This window comes from Meles meles, chromosome 3, assembly GCF_922984935.1.
Source record: "Meles meles chromosome 3, mMelMel3.1 paternal haplotype, whole genome shotgun sequence".
Taxonomy (NCBI): Eukaryota; Metazoa; Chordata; class Mammalia; order Carnivora; family Mustelidae; genus Meles; species Meles meles.
In genome coordinates, this window is record NC_060068.1 from 41,100,727 (window position 1) to 41,122,721 (window position 21,995).

Consider the following 21,995-nt stretch of genomic DNA (forward strand, 5'->3'; position numbering starts at 1 on the left):
TGTAATCTTCTTTACTGTATTAAAACTTGCTCATAATATCTACACTCACATAGGCCTGGCTATGTTGGAAATCCCATTTAATAACTTCCAGTATGAGTTATGTTTTCATGATAACCTAGATTACATGACAGTCTAGATTAAAATAGATGGGTCATTTGGTTTTGTAGTCATTTTTTTTTCCTTTTGAAGATCCTATTTATTTATTTGAGAGAGAGAGAGCACAAGCAGGGGCAGTGGCAGAGGGAAAGGGAGAAGCAGGCTCCCCACTGAGCAGGGAGTGGGCCACACACTGTGGGGCTCCATACCAGGACCCACAGGATTATGACCTGATCCAAAAGCAGATGCTTAACGAACTGAGCCACCCAGGTGCCCCCATAGTCATTTTCATAAAGGGCAGATTTCCTTTGGGTCACAGATATTCGTACAAATACACGGCTTCTCACCATATCAGGAAGAAAATTTGTAGATTATGATATTTTAAGTGGGAAGTGCTGCTTGATACTGTAGACATCCAGTATTTTAGCATTACTAGTTTTTTTTTTTTACTATAAGATTAATTTTCATGAGAAAATTCATCTGCATTTATCTTATTCATTTGCTTAAAAACATTCTTTGCTTCCCATTACCTTGGGAAAGTTCAAATTGTTCACCTGGGCATGAGGCCCTGTACAGCCTGGCTTAGATCTGCCTTTTTGGATGTATGTCCCTCACTCTGTTAGAAGGGACATTCCGTTCCATCTCGGCTGGTTGTCACTTCCAGTCATACTTCACCTCTTCTAATCTTTGCACTTGTGTTCATACTTGTGTTATGCCCCTTTTCTATAATTGAATATTCACCACTCTTTGAAGTCCTACCCACTCTTAAAAGCCCAAACTCAATAAGGCCTCCCAGACCGACTCAGTGCAGATGATTTCTATATCCTTTTAACTTCTTAGAGAACACTTAAAAATAGCCATTGAAAGTTTTTTTTTTCCTGTTATATATTACATCCTCGTTGCTTATCCCCTTCTTTTTGAGATTATATTCTTTTACTTTTATCCCTCATTTGTTTTTGTATCTATCAGTCCTAATTTCTGATATTTCATTGTTCTTCATTGTGGCTCACCCAAGCTATAATAGTAGCCACCTTATAAAACAGAGCCATTCGTTGAAAGAGTAAATTTTAAAAATACTCAGACAAAATGGAGTATTAAAAAAATACATTTCTTATAGCATTTACAAAGGAATAGATCGAAGTTTTATTTTTATAAAGCTAAATACACACTGACAGAATTGTGAACTTTGAAGACAGATAACCTAGAAATGGATTAAATCCTATCTCATTTCCACTTGACAAGGAATCTATCAATACATTTTTTTCTATAATAAAGGGAATTAATATTTACCATGTATCTTACAGGTAATTATATACTGGATGCTTTACGGATGTTGTTTTAATCCTCAAACTAACTGCATTAGGAAATAGTATTATGCATATTCTAATGTAGATAGAGACAATAAGGTACAGAGAGATTAACTTGCTGGTTACACAGTAGGTGACAGTACTGGAATTCTGACTCAGGTGTGGTGGTCTCTTCAAACCGATACTCTCAAGTATTCATAACTGAAATTGGGGGGGCTTATTTTAATTTGTACTATTTCTTTTGTCTTTTGATTCATAAGTAAGTTAACATATCCATAAGTTTTCTTTCTTTTTTCTTTTTAAAAGATTGCAGCATCCTATGGAAATGTTATCTCTGTTTTTGAACCAGTTAACCTACCGAAGCAAAAGAAAAATTTGGTCAGTAATTTATCATTTTTCTTTTAGGAATTGAAATGTCTTGAGTATTAAAAGACACTATTTTTAAGAGTATAAAATCAGAGTGATCATCAGATAAATTGTATAAATTATACCATAATTAAAAAATAGGTGTTAAATGCCACTTCCGTATTTAAAATATGTTTTAAATCTTAGATTGAAATAGAAGTAAATCAGATTGTGTTGATGAATTATATGTGTTTTTTTTTCTTCTGACATTTTCCTTTTATAATAAGTATTTGAAGAGCAATTTTAAGTTTGGTAGTTTATTGCTAATGGCAAACAGCATTATGTAGTGAAGTGTGGCACTTTGTTTTTGGTTTTTATTATCTTCTTTAATACACTTCTGCTTTTTCTTAAATATTTTGTTCTTAAAGTTACATGTTTTAATTGCAGAGTCTTAAGCTACCTTCAGGACTCTCCCCCCACCTCCCCACCCCATTGTATCATGTAATATAACTGTTAAAAGGTCAGTAAGTGTTTTTCTTTATGAAGAAACTATATTCAGAAATAGTTCTGAAAACTGGCGAAAACAACAGTTTATAAGTATTAGATTTCTTGGGTGCTTTAATGCTCTAAATATAATAGTCCAGGTTATTTTACCCATTTCTACTGAAGTTTAAACTGGTGATTTAAATTATATGGAAGAGGATCAGCATAGTATGGTCTTAAGAACATTATCTTAGGAGCCATAAAACTGCTTTCTTTATCTGCTGCTTTCTATTCATTTGATCCTAAGCCAGTCAGTCTTCCCAGGCTCTTTGCTCAATTTTAAAATTGGTTAATAGCTATTCATTCTTCATGGGCCTCTTGGAACAATGACATGATCTCAAAAACTGTGCAGAAGTATGCTAACTAAAAATAATTATGTTTTTATAATATATATACCTTTATATATACCTTTTATTTCATTACCTTTCACTTAGCTCATTAGTATCTTACAAAGTCTCTCTTTCTTAGTATGATAGCTGTTGTTTCTTTTTTATAAATATGACAGCAGGTACCCAAAGAAAATTAGTTGTTGACCATTGAAATAGCTGCTGAGCCACAGAACTAAGTAAAACCAACTGTGTTAATTCCTAAGTATGAGCATTCTTTCCCTTACCTTGTGTAAATGAAAAAACATTTTCTCTAGGTTAACTGATATTTATTTTAAAATTTCATGGAAAGAGAGTTGTAGTCCTCCTCTGATTTATATTTGTGTTGTGTATTACTTAGTGAATCCAGTATTAGAGGCCCTGATAACCTGTGAATTAGTAATTGATAGTAGTAAAAATAAGTGATTGTTCTGCTCAGAATGATGTATTTCAAATAGTGCTCCATAAATATTTATTGAATAAGGTAACTGGCTTTTTTTTTTTTTAAGTCAGTATGTTTTTAAAAAGTCAGTTTATTATGTTAAAATGCCTTTATTATGAAGGGTAGAATCAAGAATTTTAGTTTTTGCCCATTTTCTCATGTACTAAATAACATTATTTAATGTAATGCTAAAAAGTCAGTGAGAAAAGTCTTGTTTATTGTTAGGCAACACTGACTTTGGAGAAAGGGGTAAAAAAAAAGCTTGATGAATAAGGGGAAAACTGGATCAAATGGAAAAGGACTTATTAGAAGGTACACAGAATCTGTAACTCCTGAATAGAGTCTCAGAGAATCTCTAGATTCTCATAAAAAGATAATATTTCCATTCTAGAAAATTCTTTTAAGATGGTGGTTCTTCATGAGCGGAACACTTCAGAATCACTAGTTGGACCATGTGTCTAGATCCTGCCCTGGGGATTATATCTGTAGGGGTGGGGTTGTGCCTGGACATTTCTGTGTTTAGTTCTAGAGAAGGTTCTGATGTACGCTATGATTAAGAGCCATTCCTGCAAGGCAGTATTTCATAAAAGCATATTCTGCAAACCATCTCTATCAGAATCACCTGGGGTGTTCATTTAAAGTACAGATTCCTCATTCTTATTTTTTTGAGCCTGAACCTTTGGAGATGTATCTCAGAAATTGGAGTTTTTAGTAAACATCTCAGGTTATTGTACTAGAGTATGAGAACCGCTGCATTCAAAGGTTGTTTATGGGTCTCAGTCCGGAGATCAGGGAAATCACCTTAGACCACAGCCTAAATTTAAAAGAAAAGAAAGCAAAATGGAAAATATTAGAGTGCATCACATATAGTAAGGGTAAACTTAGATTGCGTTTATTTTTTGGGTCCTATTGCAACAAATATTTCTTACTGACTTACAGGTAAAAAAAATTGGAAAAAAGTGTTGCTATAATGAATGAAAAAAATCTTATATAACGGATGTGTTACATCTCATAATCTGAGTTTTCTCGTGTAGTTTTTGATCTCAGGTGAGGATGAAACCTTAAAAGAGAAGGAAGCCTCAGATAGCACAGGCCCACTTAAAATTAAACATTTGTAACTATAATAATATGAGGTAATCATATTATAAAAATCTGAGGTTAATGAGAATGTTGTCCAAATTGGCATATACTTACTGGTTGTTTATGCGGAAGACAGACTTTTGGCCCTCCAGGAATAGGTATTCATTCTCTCACTAATCTCTTCCATCACATACTTCTTATAATTCTCAACTGAATTGAACATTTTGTTCCCCATTAAAAATGACCGCATGGTCACTTGTACCCCCCAAAAAATGGCATCTTGTATTATTAAGAATAATAAGCATGAATGTAGATATTTAGAGAAAAGCTGCCAATACTAATTGGTTAAATGAGTTTTTAAATTTTAACTTTAGGAATTATATAGTCAATGGCAGAAGAGTGGCCAGTTTTTTCTGGAATCAATAGCACACAACATAACTTGGGATCCTGCAGGTAAGAAATGGATCAACTGAAATGAAACATCACTTGCCTAGGCTGTTTCTTTTATTACTTTCCTGTATTTCTGTTCTGCTTTGTGTGAGATTGTTGGGAGTAAAAAATAAGTAAGACATTATGTTCTTTTAGAGCTTGTACTGAAATGAAGATAGATATTCTGTATAATAATACCTGTTGTTTTGGGAAAGAGACATAATACTCTCTGGAGAATCAAAATTTCATTGAAGAGGAGCTTTTTGTCCTACGATTAGGTAGATTTTAACATTAAGAGTGGGAATAGATGGGAAGAGAGAAAAAGAAGTGAATTTTAAGAAGAGATAATGTGTGTATATATCACTTATGTATTTCTGCATTAAAATCCCAAAGCCATTTTACCAGTCTCCTGCGGTGAGCAAAGGGACAGAGAAAGAAAGCGTAAGATACATTCTCTTAATGCTTAGGACTTCATTAAGGCTGGAATGAGTTTGGTGATAAGGAAGTAAGACTGCAGCATATTATAAAAGGCCTTTAAAGCTATGCTAAGGTATATGAATTTCATTCTTTTTGACTATCCAGCAAAATATTGTAGGTTTTGAAAGTGGCTTGTGCCAAGCTAGGATTCATGGTTTTGTACAGTTTTTCTGGTAACAATAAGTTGGAAGGAACAGGAGGATAAATATTTATAATTACTTATAATTACCTTTACACAGTGTGCTTTCACAGTAGTCTGAATGAGAACTAAGAATTTATTTCAGGACGTTTAATGTAATAGGTGCTTAATTAATGTTGCATGACTAATGAAAGGAGTACATAGATATGAAATGCATATAGGTGATAGACTTGACATTACTTGACAGTTGAATTTTAAAGTATTTTGAGAATATCTGTGATCATAAGTGGAAGAGAGATATGTAGGAGTTCTAGATAGTGGAATAGGTTTTGTTTGGACATGTGGAATTTGACGTTTGCATATCATATAGCAATTCCCAAAATATAGAAATTTCTAGAATATAAGAAGTTATCTTTGAAACATAGAAGCCATCAGTTTAGATAAGATAGCTTGTTTCTCCAATGATTATTATTTTTTTATAAAGATTTTATTTATTTATTTGACAGACAGAGATCCCAAGCAGACAGAGAGGCAGGCAGAGAGAGAAGGAAGCAGGCTCCCTGCTGAGCAGAGAGCCCGATGCGGGGCTTGATCCCAGGACCCTGGGATCATGACCTGAGCCGAAGGCAGAGGCTTTAACCCACTGAGCCACCCAGGCGCCCCCCTCCAAGGTTATTAATAGTGTCACCTTCTGCTCTCAGAGAAGTTCCTATTTGGATGATACATTATAAGCTTATTCTATTATAGCACAACATTCTATTGTAGTTATTTGTTTACATGGTTTAAATTTTTGATTAGACAAGAGCTGAGATTCTATTTTATTTAGTATGTATCTTTGCGGGGACATTATATTAGGCTTTCAATAAATGTTCACATACTTGACTATAAGTTTTATGATCATGAAGAAATTACTTAACAGATTAAGAATGGTTAACTCAGTTATAAATTAAGGTAGTATCTATTTCACAAGCTATGGCAGTGTATTTGAAAGTACTTGGTAAATTATAAGAGCCCTATAAAAATAGTATTAGCAAGTAATCTAGCTACTTGAACTGTCATATTTACAACTGCAATAAAAACATTTCACATTAGAGTTAAGTGAAATTTCTTTAGTAATAACATAACAACAATTTCTTTGAAATTTTGTACAGTTGGTTTATCAGTAATAATGCTTTGGAGGATAGTATTAATGTTAAATTCTTCTGTCATCATTACAGAGTTGTATCAAAAGGTAATTACTTATTTTCCTAACTATCTAGTAGTGACTTGACAACAGCTTATGACCATTATCTCTTTATTGTGATTAAGTTAATATTTACATAAAAGTTTATTACTTTTCTTTTTATGATCAAAAAGTTTGAAATATAATGGTTTGGTTAAGAAATAGGTTATTGTTGCAGTAAAAATTTGGAAGCAATTAGTATATTATTTTTGCAAGTGAACTTTGTTTATAAATAGATTTTAAATATTTTAAGTGAAGTGTTAGTATTTTGGTTTTGATCGATACTTAATTATATGCCAGGTGTTGGAATATAAAGAAAGTTTTTCAGATGATGCCACTAAAATTCACTGTAGTGCCTTTGTGTTTTCTTCTGATCCACTATTGCATCTGGCTTAAATCATAAGATTTTCTTTTTAAGACTTTTTATGCTTTATTTCCCTAATTTACTATTCATACCTCCACCCTTTGTGTGCAAATCAATACTCTGTACCATAGCTATTTTTAGCTGTTTTTGTATCATTTCATAACTGGAATTAATTACTTTGTATTCTATATTAATTTCTTAATCTTTCATGGTATAGCTTAATTTCAGCTTCAGTTTATGTTAACGAAAATTCGTGAAAACCAAACGCATAAATATAGAGGTGAGATTAGTGGCAGGAATGAGGGGTGGATGAAATACATGACGCGGGAGGTCAAGAGGTACAAAATTCCAGTTATCAAATATATCAGTCCTGGGGAGGGAATGTATGGCACAGTGACCACAGTTAACAATACTAAATTATATATTTAAAAGTTGCTAAGAGTAGATTTTATAAGTTTTTGCGTCACATGAAAAAAATTGTAACCAATGTGTGATGAAAACTAGATTTTACTGTGCTGACCATTTTGCAGTATATGCAATATCAGATCATTATGTTGTACACCTGAAGGAAATAGAATGTTATATGTTATATCTCAATTAAAAAAAATCGAACTTGTGTCTCTTGTTATACTAAACAGTGGAATAATAACCAAATGTGAATGGAATGTCTCATTAATGCTGTCTAGGCTGTTTTTATCCATTCATGAGACTTTCTGTCTGGTTGCTTCTATTTATTGAGCTTCTGCTAAGTGCCTAGCCTGTGCTAGATGGGTTATACAGTAATAGCTAATCATTACGAAAACTCTATATACTCTTCTGATTTTAATGGTGAGAAGAAAATTGAGGCTCAGAGTTTTCCCCACTAGACCAAATTCACATGACTAATTAAGTGACTTATTTGGGATTTAGACACAGGGATTTCTGATCTACAGTCTGTGTTTTGTCACAGACCCACTTTCTTTTGAAAAAAAGTGATCTTTCAAGAGAGACACAAATCCACAGTCCTTAATTGCCAAAGTGAATGCCTTACTTATTTGAACTTTTGACCACAGTTGTGTCTCTTTCTTTTTTTTCTTTGGATGACAACACAGCCTTCTCCTTAATTACCCAAATCATAAGTTGGAATCTGTCCTGGAAACCTCTTATATCTCCTGTTTTTTAGTTGGTGTCAAGCCTTGAAAATTCTGCTTTTGAAATGGCTTTCAAATCTTTGCTTCGTATTGTCATATTTGATTCAGATCCTTATGCTTTCCTTTGTGTAGTATAGTCACTTAATCAGGTTTCCCTGTATTTTTGTTTTCCCTAATCTCATCTATCTCTAGTCTTATTTTTTTAAATGAATCTTTACCTTTCTTTGTATAGTGGAGCCTTTGAAAGCATGGTGAAAGTTATGGATTACCTCTCTAGAAAAATGTGCATGCTGTACAGATAACTTTTGCATATTATTTCAGAAGAGGGAGATCTACAGTTCTCTTCAAGTCCATCTGTTGACATCCCCTACCCCATTTCAGACAACTTGTTCTAAAATACACATCCACTTATGTAACCCACACACACTTAAAGCTCCCAAATTCCTTATAAACTTTGAAATTGCAGTCTGACCCCAGAAACTTTTTCAGCCTTATTTATTTTCCCAAGTCTACTGTGCACCTTATTTCTTAACCGTAAACCAGATTATGAATCCTTCTTGGGAATATATTTGAAATTGCACAACTTCATGTCTCTCTTTACAGTATGTCTTTACCAGAATGTGAAGTCATCGTGAAAAAGGACAGTGCTTCTTTTGTCATTGTATCCTTCCCAGTGTCTAGTGCAGTGCCTGGTGCAAAGAAGATGCTCATTAAATATTTGTTAAATTAGAGATTATATGATGCAGTCCATTTTTTCCCAAGCCACTTCAACAAAATTAAAATACAGCCTCCTTCCCTCTCCCCCACATCTTTTTGTTATTTAACTTTTCTTAGAAGTTGTGTTATTTTTATATTATTATGTGAAACTCTTGACCATGTGACTTAACTCACTAATTATAATAATAATAATAAGTGGTGAATAATATTTATATATTTTTAGGCAATCGTCTTTTAACTGGTTCTAGCTGTTTGCAACTGTGGTCCAATGCTAACTTGGAGAAACCATCTGAAGATGAAAATCCAGATAAAACAGATCTTAATTTGGGGGACTGGAGATGCATTTGGCATTGCAAGTAAGCTATCAATTAGGGGATTAAAGTGATAAACCTGTTCATGTGGGTTTTATTATAAATGCCTTTTAGTTTGTGTAAAACTACACTAACAGAAGATTTTTTATTCTGTGATAGGCCTTTTCTTTTATACAGGGGATGCATAATTTCCCATGTTCTGTTTTTTTAATTGTTGAATAAAACACTTGGAAAGAAACATAAGAAATTGGTTAAGTCTGTGTGATTATCATTAAATAGCAACTTGCTAACTTACACAAAAGGAGACAGGGAGATATAATATATAAGTTGTCATTTTACATCATGGGGCAACCTTGGTAGCTCTTTGGAGAAGAAAATGAAAATAGAGTCTGTTTCATATCTGACACCATAAGAAGTGTCAAAAGAAGGAACCACTGAATTTCTATACAATGAAACAAATACTAGAAGAAAATACAGGTGGATATTCGTAATTTAGAATTGCAATGTCTATTATGGTAGCAACTAGTGACGTACACTTTTGAAATGTGGCCAGTCTGAATTGAGATGTACTGTAAGTATACAGTACACACTGGATTTCAAGAACTTAACACAAAGGAAAACAGTTTAAGTTATTGTTAGTTTTTTTAATTGATTACATGTTGATAATATTTTTGATATACTAGCTTAAATAAAATAACTTATTATTCTTTAAGATTTTATTTATTTGAGAGTGTGTGTGAGAGAGAGAGAACATGTGTGCACACATGAGTGGTGGGAGGGGCAGAAGGAGAGGGGGAAGCAGGCTCCTGGCTGAGCACAGTGGTGTGGGTCTGAATCCCTGGGATTCCAGGATCATGACCCGAGCCAAAGGCAGACAATGAACCAATTGGACCACCCAGCTCCCCTTAAATAAAATAATTTCACCTGTTTCTTTTTACTTTTACCAAGTGTGGCTACTAGGAAATTTAACATTTGATATTTATGTTCTATCACCGTTGCATGAAAAATGCTGCCTTAGATTAGGAAAGACATTCTAGGTATGATGCCAGAACTAGAAACTGAAAGGACGGGGGAGGAAAACATCAATAGTTGCGACCAAATTAGTGAAAAATTCCTGTAAAGCAAGGAAACTGAAATGTTAAGGGAAAATATTTGCAATTTGGAGTTAATGCCTTTTTTAAAAGGAGGTCTTAAAAATTAACTAGAAAAAAATAGCAAACAAAAATGAACAATGAAGGGAGATGGAGAGGAGAAGGAAGTTGGGGGAAATTGGAAGGGGAGGTGAACCATGAGAGACTATGGACTCTGAGAAACAACCTGGGGGTTTTGAAGGGGCGGGGGTGGGAGGTTGGGGGAACCAGGTGGTGGGTAATAGGGAGGGCACGTGTTGCATGGAGCACTGGGTGTTGTGCAAAAAACAATGAATACTGGTACGCTGAAAAAATAAATAAACTAAAAAAAAAATGAACAATGAAGAGGAAAATTGTAAATGTACATATCAATAATAGCAAATTAAATAAGAGCTGATGGACCTCACTCAAAATCAAGAAATGCAAAATATCCAGAAAGAACAGGACAAATAATATCCATTATTAGTGAGTGTTTACAGAACAGGTACTCATATTCTGTTAATAAGGGAGTACAATTGATATTTTTCTGAACAGCAACTTGGAAGTATGAATTGACAGGCTTAATTTTTTTTTATGCCCGTGAGATACTAACTCCAAATTTCATTCATTCATGCCGCAAATATTTGCTGAGTGTTTATTGTGTTTCAAGGCAGTGGTAAAAGTGCTTGGAATATAGCATTAACCAGGTGGGGAAAGACGATAAACCAGGAAATCTATATGACAGAATGTTAAATGGCATTCCTTTTGAGTCAATTTTATATGAAACAGTAATAAGAAATACATCAGATATTAAAGTGAGAGTAAGGTAGACCTGGTATAAAGTTTAGAAAGGAGGTTTCAGAGCAGTTGGTTCCATGTATTTTGCACCTCTCAGCTAGATCATATGCGTTTTAAAAGGGATTTAAAAAGGGTTAACATGTGGAAAAGGAATAGGATTTTGCCAAGAAAATTCTTCAACAAGATTTGTCTTTGCTCTGGAGCCTTTCATGTAAGCTTGTGGAGAGGAAGTAGCAAAGTGTTATATTGCCTTCACCGAAGGGCTTCTGTGTGTTGAACTGAAAATTTGAAATGTGTTTCATGCATTTGGGAAAGTGGAAGAATCTTTTTTTTTTTTAATTTATTTAACAGACAGAGATCTCAGGTAGGCAGAGAGAGAGGAAGGGAAGCAGGCTCCCCACCGAGCAGAGACCCCGATGCAGGGCTCGATCCCAGGACCCTGGGATCATGACCTGAGCCGAAGGCAGAGACTTTAACCCACTGAGTCACCCAGGCACCCCGAGAGTGGAAGAATCTTAAGTTAAATCAAGATCAGAGACCACAGTAGTAACTTGGACTACACATACTATTTGTCTGAAATGGTTATTTAATGAAGCAGAAAAGCCGTGGTGCTTGGGTTTCAATTTAGGAGCAGCTGATGATTACATTAACCGGATCACATTTAAACATAGTTTGATCACATTCCTTTTGTGATGCCTTTAAAACACTTTTTATACATGTTAGATGAACATCTAACAGCCAGAGAAAGGTGAATAGGGTAAGAGGAAGAAGAGTAGAGGTGACTTCTGAGTGTAGACCTGAAGGAAGTGAGGGAGCAAGCCACGTGCGAGGATGTCTAGAAGAACCGTGTTGTAGGCGGACTCTGTGGTCAGGGTGTGCGTAGCTTGTGGTTGGAGTAAAGACTGCTTGGAGGTTATTGTGAGGCTTTTGCCTTTTATTCCAAGTTGGAAGCTCTTTAGGATTTTGTGCTGAGGACTGATTTCCTCTTTAAAATGATCTGCCTTAGCTGCTATTTTGAGAAGACCTGGAGACAAAGGTCACAATCATGGAGAGGATTTCCATGGATATCAGGCATTTTTAACTATTTAAGAATATCTTTAGAATTAAGCAGGTGCATAAAAATGCATATACAAGAATGTTCACTGTACCACTTTTTTTGTAGCAGTAAAAATGAGTAAACAGGAGTAGTTAAATTATTTTGAGGCATTGCATGTGTCTGTAATGGAAATAGCATAGACAGTAAAATAATACAGACCTATACACATTGATATACACATATGGTTGTTACGTACTTTAAATATTACAAAGTGAACTGTAAATATGACCTCACTTTCCATCCCCTTCTCCCCTATATCCAACCACAGAAAGTAGATAGAGAGGGAGGGTGGAGAGACAGGTCTGGAAGTCTGTGTGTTAAAATGTTAGCAACAGTTTTCCCTGGAACTGGGTGTTGTGGTATAGGTGAAACTGATGATTTCATTCTCTTCTTTTCATACATATGTATCAGTGTTTTCGATGACATATTTATTACATTTAAAATCAAGAAGAAGAGGGTTTTTTTAATTAGTTTCAGAGGTAGAGTTTAGTGATTCATCAGTTGCCTGTAACACCCAGTGTTTATTTCATCAAGTGCCCTCCTTAATGCCTGTCACCCCGTTACCCCATCCTCCCCCACCTCTTCTCTAGCAATCCTCAGTTTGTTTCCTAGAAGTTATCTTAATTTGGAATGAACTGTGATAGAATTCCTCTTTGGCCTCCTTTACCAGTAAATTTAAGACAGATTTATCTAAGCATGAAATTGGGTGAAGAAAAGGAAAGCAGTGGTAGTGAGGGTGCTTTTGAGATCAGCATATAGGGGTAGCCAGAAGGGAAGGCACTGAAGGGACAAGAGCCAAAGTTCTTTGAAAAAGAAAAAGGCAAGTGTGCAGCAAGTGTATAGGTCAAGCTGGCAGGCTGACTCTAACCTGCTTACAAGTCCCCCAGTATCCCACATATAATCTTTAATTACGTAAATGCTACCTTAAGGGAGAATTGATTTCAAAATCTTGATTGATTGTCCATGAAAATGTGTGTTAGAATATAGATATCTCATGGCTTTGGAAATTTAATTTGCAAACTAGAAAATGAAACCTTTCTCTTTCTCATATTCTCAGGCAATGAAAGCTATGATTCTTTGTCCTAAGCTTTAAAGACTGATAATATTAGTAATTCTTGAATGATTCTTATACACAGATAATTTCACATAAAAATAATTTTTATATTTAATTTAAACATTTATACTTCTTATTTTATAATTGTGAGATATACTTAAAATTGAGTTTGAAACTTGCGTTATCACAAAATTGCAAGTTGCTGAATATAGCTTATAGAAGTAATATTGAATTCTAGTTTTCCTTAAAAATTATTTCTTACCTGTTTGATTTACAGAACTGCTTCCCAAATTCATCTAATGAAATTTTCACCAGATGGAGAATTTTTTGCCACTGCTGGGAAGGTAATTTATGAAAATGCTATTGCTATTGGTTTATTTTGAAGCATCAAAAACAGGAACTGGTTTCATTCTTTTAATGTATTGACATTGAAAATATTTTCTATTAAAATGTTAAATAGCAAAAATCAGGCTAAATATTATGTGTTAAAAGGCAATATGGTATAATTGAAACACAGAATGGTATATCTGGATATAAAGCTGCCATTTACCAACTTTTTGATTTTGGTCAACTGGTTAATCTTTTTTTTTTTTTTAAAGATTTTATTTTATTTATTTGACAGAGAGAGAGAGAGAGAGATCACAAGTAGGCAGAGAGGCAGGCAGAGAGAGAGGAGGAAGCAGGCTCCCTGAGGAGCAGAGAGCCCGATGCGGGGCTCGATCCCAGGACCCTGAGATCATGACCCGAGCCGAAGGCAGCGGCTTAATCCACTGAACCACCCAGGCGCCCCTCAACTGGTTAATCTTTTTGAGCAAATAGAAGAATTTACAGACTTTCTAGAGGGACATTTGTAACCATTTTCATGTTTTTACCTGCCAAATAATTTCCTTGAAATTATTTATTTGTAATTATTGGTTCACCAAATAGTTCACTCACAACTGATTGTGTGAAGTTAATTGTTCTCATGGATCATAGCTTTCTGTAGACAGGGGATGTGACATACCCTAAATTCTCAGGGGGGTTTTTGTTAGGAGACAAGCTGTTCATTCTGATTGACTTTAAGTGTGGGAATGCAGTTGTAGCTTAAAAGCAAAACGTGGTACATTCTAGTCACCTTGTTTTCCCTTACTCCCCAAATTAAGAGATGCTGCTTTAATTATACTAAGAATATTTTATATAATAGTAGCTATTAACTCCTTGTTATCATCTTCAGCACTTTCTTTTGAACATTCATATGATACTTCATGAAAAGTCTTGTTTTCAAAGATTAGCAGTCTTCATAACCCTGCTGGTGGTAATGCTTTCTTATTTGATATTTGGCTAAGTGGGAAGACGATCCCTTTATTTAGCAGTCTTCCTCAGTGACTCCATTTAGCATACTGCATGGTAACTAGCATTTTCCTTGATCCACTCCTTGCAAAGTACACATTCACACACTTGAATTCTCAAAGCACAATGATGGAATGCTGATAGAAAACTATCAGAATTAGAGATTTTCTTCTCATTTTCCCCATGCCCCACCATTCCTCCCATCCCTAAATTTCTGTGATTGTGGAGAAAATTCTTACCCTTGCTCTTTGACTGAATCTTTAATTAATTTAATTCTTATTTGGATGTTTTACTTTTCTTTTTTTTTTTCTCATCAGGATGACTGTCTTTTAAAGGTGTGGTATAATGTGGAAAACTGGCGGACAGCTGTTACCTCTCCGGATAAAAGTTCAGAAAAACAATCCCAAGGAGAAATGGACTTTTCCTTTGTATATCTGGCCCATCCTCGAGCTGTAAATGGATTTTCCTGGCGTAAAACAAGCAAATACATGCCTAGGTCAGCAATTTAGTCCTTTTATCTGCGTATTAAGAGAACATCATTTTGACATTGACTGCTCTTCTTATTTTAAGAATTGACTCTTAATCTCACAAAACAAACTGGGGGTTGCTGGGGGGAGGTGGGATTGGGAGAGGGGGAGCGGGCTATGGACATTGGGGAGGGGAGGCAAACCATAAGAGACTATGGACTCTGAAAAACAACCTGAGGGTTTTGAAGGGTCAGGGGTGGGAGGTTGGGGGAACAGGTGGTGGGTGATGGGGAGGGCACGTTTTGCATGGAGCACTGGGTGTTGTGCAAAAAGAATGAATACTGTTACGCTGAAAAAATTAATAAAAAGGGAAAAAAAAAAGAATTTATAGCTATAGGACTTTTGCCTAGGAAGATTTTAGTAATATTAGATAGTCCTTGGCCTACAGATGTCTAGCCATGGGTCAGCTATGATCGACACTTTAGAGGAAAGCCATGTGAAAGGATGCTTTACGTCCATCTTAGATGCCTTTAAGTGGCAGAGTTGTACGTCTTTCCTTCTCTGTGTTAAGTGTCCTATTCTTTTGTCTCTTGGTCATTCCCCATGTTGTCATTTGCGTGGAATTTTTCATATTTCACTCCCTCATCTGGCACCTTCTCTGTGTATCTTCTCTGGTTTCCTTTTTGTTTTTAACTGCTTTATTGAGAGGATATGCTGTGAGGTCTCAAACATTGCTCTAACTATATTCAGCATTTTTGTGGAAAAGAGAGTGTGGTAATAGATTACTCTGCCATGGACTAGGTATTATTTTAACCTATACATGCATACTTGAGCACACCTGTCAGTATGTCCTTTCTTTCCTGTGACCCTTGCAAGACCTGATATCCCATTGAATTTTTGCCTATACTTAGTAAGCACAGAGACCTGTTTCTATGACCATTTTCAATTTGGCCACATCATGGAGCAGTACAGTTTTTCCCTTAATCACTGATCTTTGGTAGGATACCTGGGTCATGTGTTGACTTTAGTTTTGCTCTTTTGAGCCAGCAGAGTATATCCAAATTTTTAAAAAATGTATATTAAGACTGATTTTTAAAGAATAGTTTAAGGTTCATAGCAAAATTGAGCGCAAGGTAGAGAGATTTCCCATATATCCCTTGCATCACACATGCATAGATAGCCTCCCCCAGAGTGATATATCTGTTACAATTGATGAACCTGCATCAACACATTATCACCTGAAAGTCCATAGTTTAGATTATGGTTTGCTCTTGGTGTTGTATACGGTGTGGGTTTAGACATGAGAGAGGGGAAGAGAGGGAGAAACAGGATTGAGAAATGGAAGGAGTAGGGGCCGGGCCCTAGCATGTGGGGAGAGGTTGAAAGGGAGAATGGCCTTTAAGCCTGAGAAGCAGAGCACTGCAAGTAGAGCACAGAGGGAAGGAGGCTCAGAAAGTGAATGGAAAGGGAAAAAAGTCTGGAGAGTAGCAGAGGAAGGGATGGGGATGGGAGAGAGAGCAGAGGAGGGAAGCTGAAGGGGAGAGCAACCCATGCAAAACATGCTGGTTTTCTCTTTCTTCCCTTTGTTAGAGATCTTTTTTTTTAATCAAGCAGCTCTGTTTAACAAAGCAACTACTACAGAATATTTTTATTTCCTTTTTACTTTTAACTTACTGAGTTACTTGATAAAAGCCTTTTACTGATCTTTTAAAAATCTGATATGTTTGAATATGTGTCTACTACAGGATATTGTGACTTCTTTTTCTTTCTTTCTTTTTTTTTTTTAATGAGTTACCCAATAAAAGGTACTCTTTGTTGATGGGAGTTCAACGTTTGAGCTCTTGATGCTTATCAGGTTTATTAATATGTATGTAATTGATCTTGCTTTTATTTTGTGACTGGAAAGACAGTGAAAGTGGAAGGACTTCACTAAACTTCATTAGAAGTCAAGAATAAGGAAGGAGGTGGCTAGTAATTATTTCATCATGATTTTTCTATTCATGTAGTCACTGCTTTTTGCAAATGTTAAGCAAGGAGAGAATAAGTATACTAAAAGTGTAGTTTGTCACTGACTAGTGCATTTGTAGCTTTACAGAAAGCAAAAATGAAGCATTATGAATGAATCTGAATGGTAACCATTTACTGAATAAATCAGAACATTTTAAAAGAAATTGTAGGTTTTTTCCTTGTTTATTGACTGAAAGATTATGGCATGGTTTCAGTCTTTGTTCTTTGGCTGTATGGAGAATCTTAGGTTCTTAAAACAAGAACTACCAAATTCTGGGCAGAAAAGAAATAGGTTAGCAGGCATTTGCTGTGATGAAATAAAATACCCAATTTTAATGGTTTTTACTAAATACATTGCATAAATTTATATTGACTTTTTTTCATCAGTACCTTTGTTGTGTGCATTTAATTAATTACAGAAACACTACAGAATGTTATACTGTCTGAGATTTATATTTTTGCCTCTAAAATGTTTTTATTCCTCAGGGCTTCTGTATGTAATGTATTGTTGACTTGCTGCAAAGATAATGTATGTCGTCTTTGGGTAGAGACATTTTTACCAAATGATTGTTTGCTCTATGGAGGTGACTGCAACCATTGGGCCGAACCAATTAATTTAACAAATAACTTCAAAAGAAATGTTTCCAGTAAGGAACGAGCTCAAAATACTTTAGATGTAAGTGCTTTTGTTAGGTGTTATTTCCTACAAGTGTTAAAACCTTTTGTAATTTGCCTTTTTTGTAACATTCATCCTAATTAATATTCAAAGTATATGGTTAGTTATGAAAAAATATGTATGTTAGGAAAGCAATTCTCAGAAAACTTTCTATTTTATTTGGTTTAAAAAATATGCCTAAGTATTTAAGAGCATTAAACTACTTATAATTATGGGGGCACCTGGGTGGCTCAGAAGCCTTTGCCTTTGGCTCAGGTCGTGATCCCAGGATCGTGTAATTGAGCACCGCATCAGGCTCTCTGCTCGGCAGGGAGCCTGCTTCCTCCTCTCTCTCTGCCTGCCTCTCTGCCTTGTTGTGATCTCTGTCTGTCAAATAAATAAAATCTTAAAAAAAAAAAAAACAACTACTTATAATTATGAAGTTAATCTTAGGTTAACTGATGATAGCAAAAGGAAGATTACACTTAGCTAAAATAACAAATGAAAATCTGAGAATGCAAAGATTTGGCTGTAAAAATAGTTTATATTTTTACTTTGTTTAGAGATTGGGGTGTTTTGTCCTGACATAATTATAGGAATGATTAGAATAGTTTATCAAATTCCGTTCTGTATATGTTACCTTTTTTTAATATATAAGATTTTTATTTATTTGAGAGAGAGAGCACACAAGCAAGGCGAAAGGCAGAGGGAGAAGCAGGCTCCCTACCAAGCAAAGAGCCTGGATGTGGGACTCGATCCCAGATAGCTGGGATCATGACAGGAGCTGAAGGCAGATGCCTAATTGACTGAACTACCCAGGCACCCCTATATTTCTCATCTTTAGAACCTCCCAGAACTTAAAGTTTTTGTTTTTTTGTTTTTTTGGTGGGTTTTTGTTTTGTTTTTAGAGAACAAGAAAGTATGGTGGGGCAGGGTGCAGAGGGAGAGGGAGAGCAAAAGCAAGAATCCTAAGCAGGCTCCATGCCCACCGTGGAGCCCGACCAGGGGCTTGATCTCACGACCCTGAGGTAATGACCTGAGCTGAAATCAAGTCTGACACTCATCCGACTTAGCCACCCAGGTGTCCCTTTTACTGATTAGTATAGAAAGTAAAAGTAAATTTTTCATGTTAAATTAATTGAACATACACTAGTAATACAGATTCTTATTTTCGTGATATGGGAATCAGAAAGTGATTTGTCTTTGAATGCTTTGTATAATTATGGAAAAACTATTTGTCAAATTTGGAGAGTATTCTCAGGGCTCAGAATATAAGTAAATATATATTGCCTGGAGACTTAACAAATGATAGAATGGTTATGTGTAATAACAGCTGAAAGAGGTCTTATCTAGGAATGAAGACTCTCATTCTATGCTTAGGTGACCTTGCATTCTGTAGAAATTGTTTTATTGGATGAAAAATGAGAATAAATAAATATCAGCACTCTGCCTTATGAGTCAAATGAAGTGACCTCTGAAAAAGCTTAGCAAGTCAGCCATGCCACTTGAAATATCATCGTAATGTATGATGGCGTATTTTCAGTGCTTTATGGTCATAGGGAATAAATTGGACACAAAGGGAATAGTATTCGTAGAGACATCATTATCCACAGATAACACTGCTGTGAACTTCTGTTTTAGAAAATTACATACCAGAAAAATAAACCAAATAAAAACTGCAAAATATTTGTGATGGTTTAAAAAAGTTAGGCAGTTGAGTTCTAAGCTTATTCTTCAGATTTCAGATTTGCTGCACAAAAGTACAAAAAGATGTTTGTACATATAAACTCTTCTGAAATAGAGTATATTTGAAATAAGTCAGTAAGTACACTTACCATGATGAGTACTGAGTAATGTGTAGAATGGTGGAATCACTACCTCAAACTAATGTAATGCTGTTAATTATACTGGAATTGAAAATTAGTTAAAATGGAGAAATGAAGTAGAGAATAATGTCTAATAATCATTTTGTAACCCATACGTATGTATATGCTTATGACATTTTGGCCACTGGTTTTACTTTGTTTTTACCGGTACAGGTAAATCTGAGACATTTTCGCAGAGGTCGGAGGAGATCACTTCCCGTCGTAGCGCATACTGGATACCTGCCACACCAGCAGGACCCTCATCATGTCCACAGAAATGCTCCGCTGCATGCCAACGCACTTTGCCACTTTCATATTGCCGCCAGCATCAACCCAGCCACGGGTAATAGAACGCTGTTCAACAACTGTTCTTGGACTTGAGTAATTAATTTTATAACAAAGACATTTTACTTCTAGTTTTGAATAAGTAAGAAAAGTTGTTTATCTAACTTTTCATTATAGCCAGCTCACTAATTACATAAAAATAGGATTTTGCTTACTTGTTTGCTTTTTAAAGCTATGATTTGGTTTGTGATTAAGATCTTAATAAGTCATTGAGATTCTTCATTAGTTTATTCAGAAGTTGCGATTTGAGCTAAAACTTAACAGGTTAACACCATAGAATAGTATTTTGTAACTACTGTATAGTTGTTCATCGTGTAGGGATGCCTAGGTGACTCACTCAGTTAAGCATCTGCCTTTGGCTCACGTCATGATCACAGGGTTCTAGATGGAGTCCCAATCAGGCTCCCTGCTCAGTGAGGAGCCTGCTTCTCCCTCTGTGCCTCTCCCCCTGATTGGGCTCTCTCTCTGTCTGGCAAATAAATAAATAAAATCTTAAAAAATAAAACAAAACAAAAAAAACATGTCTAATGCTTAGTCTTAGGTGATCTTCCAGAAGTAGGACAGAAATATGTAGAAGTTATAACTGAAAACATTAAGAAATTTCCTCAGTAGTTAAGTATGTACTATTAGATTTTTAAAAATTTAGAATATCTGGATCTATCTATGAATTTGAAGATTTAAAGTGCTCATCTTTCAGTAAATGTTTTCTGTGAGTTTAAAAAGCAACTGGTCAGAGTTGGAGCATTTAAAGAGGAACCTTAGCATATTACTGGGAAAAGATTAAAAACGGTATTTGCACATAATAAATACAATCTGTACAGAAAGTGGAAAGTGAAAGCCTCTTTTACCTCTGCCCTACCCTAGTCCTTCTCCCCTGTAGATAACCACTATTTAATTTTTGCATATTTTGGAGATATTCTTATGCATAGAATAGCATAACCTATTTTCTCTTTTTTTAATATTCCATCTCTTTATTTTTTAATTTTTTATTATTTAAATTCAGTTGATTAACTTAGGATGTATTACTAGTTTCAGAGGTAGAGTTCAGCAATTCATCAGTCTCATATAATACTCAGTTCTCATTACATCAAGTGTCCTCCTTAATATCCATCACCCAGTTATCCCATCCCCCAACTCTTCTCCCTTCCAGCAACCCTCAGTTTGTTTTCCTGTGGTTAAGAGTCTCTTATGGGTTGTCTCCCTGGATTTGCAGTACTATTACATTCCTTAAGGAAACATAGCAATAAATGTGGTTCGTTAGTTACCTGAATCAAAGAGAGAAATGTTCTGATAAGTTAAGGGTAGAGATACTTGCACTAAGAATAGAGTATTTGCCAATTTTCTTAGCTTTTATTTGGTTGACAAGAGTCCCAGCTCTAAAAGAATCCATGAGCCAAGAAAATAAAAGGACAATATTGAGTTATTTTTAGTAAAACTTTATATAGGCTTGGGAAATACCATTACCTTTGTCAAAAAACATACATTGGCAGTGCTTATAATACCCAGAGGCAGCTCTGAGTCTACTGGAGTTGTTGTGAAAGTCTCTTCTGAATAAAGGACAACATTTTGAGAATAGAGAAAGCTTGGATTCTTATCTTTAATGGAAAAGGCTGAGGGGTTACAGAAGAATAAGCCCTGAGTTCCAATGTAGCATCTCCTTGACAACCTTCCAATAAGGAAAACTCTAAAACCTTTCTTTAGGTATTAAGACCTTAAGGAAAATCCATATATGTAGAATGAATCAAAGCAGAATAATATTATAAGAAGCTAGATTAGACACTATGGAGATCTACTTTCCCGGCTTTTTGGAATGACCTTTCTGGATGCTTTGTTTCTTGTTCAACGCCAAACTTTCAGACAGAGCTTCACTTACTTGCCCATCAATAGAAATAGAGGAGGGGAGCTTGTAAGAACATCTTCTTCTAATTGTAATTCTTCTACCCTTTCCCTGAAGATCTGTCATAAAAAATGGCTTCAATAAAATTCTTTGAGGTCAGGAGATAGGAGAAATATAAGGTCCATTTTACAGAGAGTGCTGCTGTTGAAAGCCTGCATTAACCTGGCCTCTCCTTGTGTATTTAACACCTAGGCCTTTGGTCTCATAGAGGCATTGCTGATCTTTTTTGTGTTGATTGTAACTTGAAAATCAGAAAATCATACTGAATAGGATTCTTGAGGACACTCTTTGATTCCTGGCACTAATGTATATCCACCTAGGCATAATAGGATTGGCAGTACAGTCCCTCAAGACTTTTCCTGAGTGTTTGTTCTGTGCCAAGTAGCAACTAGAGATAGTGGTAAGA

General features: G+C 35.3%; 1 protein-coding gene across 4 annotated transcripts in view; it reads left to right on the forward strand.

Moving 5' to 3' along the window:
* Positions 1-21,995, forward strand: part of DMXL1 (Dmx like 1) — a 132,790-nt gene that overhangs the window by 18,957 nt on the left and 91,838 nt on the right. For all 4 annotated transcript variants that reach the window (XM_045999093.1, XM_045999094.1, XM_045999095.1 and 1 more), the window contains exons 3-9: positions 1,710-1,781; positions 4,553-4,631; positions 8,880-9,012; positions 13,302-13,368; positions 14,671-14,849; positions 17,314-17,503; positions 19,522-19,690. In XM_045999093.1, the coding sequence (XP_045855049.1) occupies positions 1,710-1,781; positions 4,553-4,631; positions 8,880-9,012; positions 13,302-13,368; positions 14,671-14,849; positions 17,314-17,503; positions 19,522-19,690 (889 nt within the window). The remainder of the gene's footprint in view (positions 1-1,709; positions 1,782-4,552; positions 4,632-8,879; positions 9,013-13,301; positions 13,369-14,670; positions 14,850-17,313; positions 17,504-19,521; positions 19,691-21,995) is intronic.